The 4,859-nt window shown below is 40.1% G+C and overlaps 1 protein-coding gene across 1 annotated transcript; it reads right to left on the minus strand.

Annotated features, from left to right (window-relative positions):
* Nucleotides 1-1,625: 1,625 nt before the first annotated feature.
* Nucleotides 1,626-4,327, minus strand: LOC132154444 (Krueppel-like factor 2). The gene is made up of 3 exons (XM_059563001.1): nucleotides 3,993-4,327; nucleotides 2,579-3,437; nucleotides 1,626-2,495 (listed from the first exon to the last, which is right to left on the minus strand). The coding sequence occupies exons 1-3, from the start codon at nucleotides 4,059-4,061 to the stop codon at nucleotides 2,320-2,322; spliced, it is 1,104 nt and encodes a 367-aa protein (XP_059418984.1). The 5' UTR covers nucleotides 4,062-4,327; the 3' UTR covers nucleotides 1,626-2,319.
* Nucleotides 4,328-4,859: the final 532 nt, after the last annotated feature.

Here is a 4,859-nt window from a genome sequence, read left to right on the forward strand (position 1 = left end):
AGAAACAAGCTTCCATACTTTTTTATAATCAGACTGGCGAAAGTGAATTAATTTTTACACAAAATTGGATTTAAAATTCAACATTACTGTATTAATCTGCATGATGACTAGACGTAAATTCAGTGTTTTGTTTAAAAAGTGTCCTTGCATATTGTTTCATTGTTTTAAAAACAACTAATAGACTAGTTTTTGTATAGAAGGGGATCTTTCCTTCTACTTTGAATTCTGTTGAATTGCAGTAATCACAGTAAACGGAGCCCTTTAAATTAGCTTTGCATTGAAGGGGAAAAAGAGAAGCTTGTTTTTTCTGTTTATGTCAGATTGGTAGTAAAAGTTACTATCATCAGCACACAAAAGTGAAATGAGATTTCTGCTTCACTTCACCGAGTTGCTAATAATAGTCGGGATCACATTTCTTCTTTTTGTTGAATTTGCATAAAAGGGAACTCTAGTGCTGTTTTCACATATTAATCACCAAGGCAGAACAAATTCAGCTCCTGGAAAACAAGCACAGAGTTGGATGCTTTAGACATTCAATTGGAATTTCATATACTTTGGATGCACATAATTGATACATAAATGATATTAAATTTTTATCTAGAATTTTCATTTATATTTTTGAATGTTTGAATGATGTGTACTATCTATATCTATATATATTTTTTCTTTTTTAATGTTTGAATAATATATATATTTTATAATATATAAATATTTATATAGAATTTTCATTTTATATTTTTATACTGTATTTTTGATGCTTTTAAACGCTTTTTGACACTTTAGACACCACATTCAATAAGAATTAAATAGACTTTTATATTTTAATATATTTTTATGCTAATATGTAATTGACACTTGTATATATATGTGCTATCTGATTTATATTAAGTATGCACATCATGTTTACAAATGATATATATGTGTGTGTGTGTGTGTGTGTGTATTTATATATAATTTTTATTTTTATATAGATTAACTGGACCATATCTAAAACATTTATCTAAATGTAAATTTCTCTTGAGTCTAAAAAATACAGAAATAGTAATAATATACCATGTGTAGCTGTATCTATTTTTTTTCCTGTTTTTGTATTTTTTAAATCTTATAATATTTTTCTTGTCTTTCTGTCTCAACGCAAAACCAGCTGATGCTAAACAAATATTTTAATAAAATATGCAGATTTGGGATTTTGTCTTCCATGTTGGACATCAAAGTGCCCCTGGAGTCTCTTTGATGTTCGTGTCTTCTCTGCGTCTCTGGAGTCTGGGACCTTCAGCCGTGAGCCGAGCGCCCCTCCGTCCAGACGGATCTAAATTCTCTCTCTGTAATTATGTAAATGTAGTGTTTGTATTTATAGGCAGAAGCCACAGGCTGCTGGCCTCAACCTGACGCAGCTGGAAAGCATCTTGGTCTAAACTATAATACCCGACTCCACCAGCTTGAGTGGGGGTTCAAGAATAGCACTCGTGAGACGTCCCTCGCTCGCCATAAACGTCTCCATTTTCTGGAGTCTCCGTTTTCCAGTGGCTTCAAAGGAGCCCGTAATAAAAGACTAGCAGCCGACATCCAATAGGTCAGACTGTACATGACAGGCAAAGACAACAGAGACCTGATGAATATATATATATATTCAAATTTAGTTTAATATTTACAATAAATACAGTACTTACAATATAAAATGCATGTACACAATCTTATAAAACCCCAGGACCTCAAGCCCTAGAGCATACGGTGCAACGAGATACAAGACGTTTGAAAGAAATGCAAACACATTTGAACCCACAGCTCTGTATGTTGCATAGTAGCAAGGCAGTTTCAAGAGCAAAACATTGTCGTTGTGCACTTTACAATTTACATTAGAAAACTGGAGGTTTGCTAGTCATCAGGCTTTGCACTCTTCGTTGCTTCGGAAAGAAACCGTTAAACATACATGCTGTCTCCCGATCGGACACAGATTCATAGGACCAGCCCTTCAGGATGCTTTTTACCCCAAAAAAGGCATTTAAAAGAGCTCTGCTTAATCTATGTAGTACCAGCTACTTGTTTTAAAAAAGTACACTCGTAAAAATAAAGGTTCTTTTTTTTGGCATCGATGGTTCAATAAAGAACCTTCTACATTAACGGAACCTTTCCAAGATTCTATATATAGTGGAAAAAGTTCTTTAGATTATTAAAAAGTTCTTCTTTCTATTAAGAACTGATCACTGAAAGGTTGCAAAGATTTCTTTTGGAACCTTTATTTTTAAGAGTGTATGATGATGTATTTCTTTATGTTTTAAGTCATTAAATAAGGCAGTTGTGTGGTTGTGGATCCAGTCTTCACAGGTGTCTCTTCATATGCAGTGCCAGGTGATCGGAGCGGGAGAATGCACGTTCACACAGGTGGCACTGGAACGGCCGGATCCCCGTGTGTTTACGGAAATGACGCGTCAGCTCGTCGGAGCGGGCGAATTTCCATCCGCATCCCTCCCAGTTGCAGTGGTACGGTTTCTCACCTGATGATGCAAAGCCATGGGATTAGTTTTATTGGTTGCAAAACACAAATGCATGTTAAAGACAAACTCAAACGTGTTCTTACCGGTGTGGGTTCGGTGATGTGCCTTCAAATGTGAGCTCTTGGTGTATGTCTTGCCGCAGCCGGCGTAGGTGCAGGTGTGTGTCGCCGTGCGCTTCCTCGGCCAGGTGCGTCGTCCCCGCTTGGGTTTGGACTCCATTAGATCCATCGGGGAGGACGGAGGAGTCAGAAGAGCTCTTTGCATGTTGGGTTGCATGCCCATGGTGTCCTCGAACATGCCAAACTGGTGCTGTGTCGTGTATGGGATCTGCATTTGAGTGTAAGCCGGAGGCGAGTGATGGAAAGCCTGCGGAAATGCAGTTGAGTGCAGATGGGAGTCATCCGGACTCAACGGAGGCGTCATATTCCCCATGGCCTGCGGAGAAACAGCCAGTCTGGGTTGCTCGAAAGACATCATGCATGAAACGTTGCCCTCTTGTTTGATTTTTTGGCAGCTCTGCGGCACCATGCCCATCACCGGCCCGTAACCGTCCATTGGTGGCTCCACTTTGATATCAACAAAATCCTGTCTAGGGAACGAGTTGACGATGAATCTTCCCTGAATGGCACCGTCGTAGGAGTTGTCCATGTCGGATCTCAGAAGCTCGGCCATGAGGCTGTTGGAGTACGGCGGAGGAGGAGCGCTGCATTGCTCTGGAGGCACATACGCTCCTGTCGAGTACATGCCGCAGGGCTCTGCATGTGAGACGAACTCGGCTCCCGCCTCTAGGGGTCCTGTTGTGTTGGCCAGGATAAACTCCAGGTCCAAATAATTACTCAGATCCTCGTCATCCTTGTGGCCACGACAAGAGTCCATGTGCTGTGCCACGTTGAGCGGAGGACAGCTGCCGCTCAGAGGTTTGTCCTCCACACACTTCCACCTCTGCAACAAAATCAAAGGTGCTTAGTATTCAAACACTGTCATATGGTTTTGCATGACTCAATCTGAAAGCACTTCACATTTGACATGACTCTGTATCTTCGTCTCTTTTTAAGAACTTTCTTATTCATATATATATATATATATATATATATATATATATATATATATGCGCGTGTCTGTGTGTATATGTGTGTATATACACACACACACACATATATATATATATATATATGTACGCACACATATATGCATACACGCATAAATATACAAGTAAACTATGCTCGTTATACATATGTGTGTGTGTGTGTGTGTGTATATACATATATATATATATAACAAGACATATAAAAAAACTAGACGTGTTCATTTGCCGATGTGTATTTTCGATATTTTATCTAGTGCAAACAAGTGAAAAAGAAATATTTTCGTTTAGGTTTTTTGTATTGCTTCTGCGGTTTTAACCGCTCTGAGGTCTGGTGTCCCGCGTTACCCAAATTCCCCTTAATTCACCCTAGTTTCACCAGTTACAAGTGCACGAAAGTGTCAAATACTTACATCCTCCCAGAGTTTCTCCTTCTGGTTTGCAAACGTTGAAATCGAAGGCAAAAGGCAATGTAAAGCCATTTCCGAGACGCGTATCGAGTTGTAATTTTCTTCTGTACTGTTGCACTTGCTCGTGGGCAGATGTCAAACTTCGCTGCGCTTTTCCCTCGAGTGAACTTCCAGAGTCATGAACAGAGTGTGTCTGGCAGGAGCGCCTCCTACCTAATAAATACTTCTCCTGGACCAATTGTGTGAGCGGAGGAAACTGCGTTCAGGGTCCCCAAATTTAGGCGGTATATAAGTCACCGTGCGCTCTCTCTACAGGTCTCCAGTCTCTCAGTGCCGGACAGCGCGCTCCGGCGCTTTTAAGCGCGTGATGACGCGCGCTCCCCTCCCCTCTCGGGGGCGCGGCCGAGAGGAGGCGGTCACTACAATCATCTGTGTAGTACACACACACAACTGTTACCAAGGCGTTTCAACAAAAGCTCGAAATGATCCAAGTGTAATTCCAGTCTCCCAACAGCCGTCATTCACCCATGCGTAATTTAGACTCCAAATATACGCGCTTTCCAATGAAAGCAAGTGACTGCACAATGAGGTTACATTTAGAGAAGTCAAATAAAGTTGTTTTTGCATGCTGATCTGGTAATTTTCTGTACAATAGATTAGTAGGTGATCCAAAAGTCAACTAGCTATCCCTGTCATTATATATACATAGACTTAGGTGGGATACTATAAAAGGTAAATGAGGTGCACTAGATTACACAAGTGTCATTTATTGTAAAGAAAGCAAAACATTTGAAGAAAACAAGTGTGTATGGTTTGAAATGATAGTTTTTTTGTGTGTGTGGTAAGTGGATGATGGTGACAGTTGATGTG

This window comes from Carassius carassius, chromosome 12 (assembly GCF_963082965.1).
Source record: "Carassius carassius chromosome 12, fCarCar2.1, whole genome shotgun sequence".
Taxonomy (NCBI): domain Eukaryota; kingdom Metazoa; phylum Chordata; class Actinopteri; order Cypriniformes; family Cyprinidae; genus Carassius; species Carassius carassius.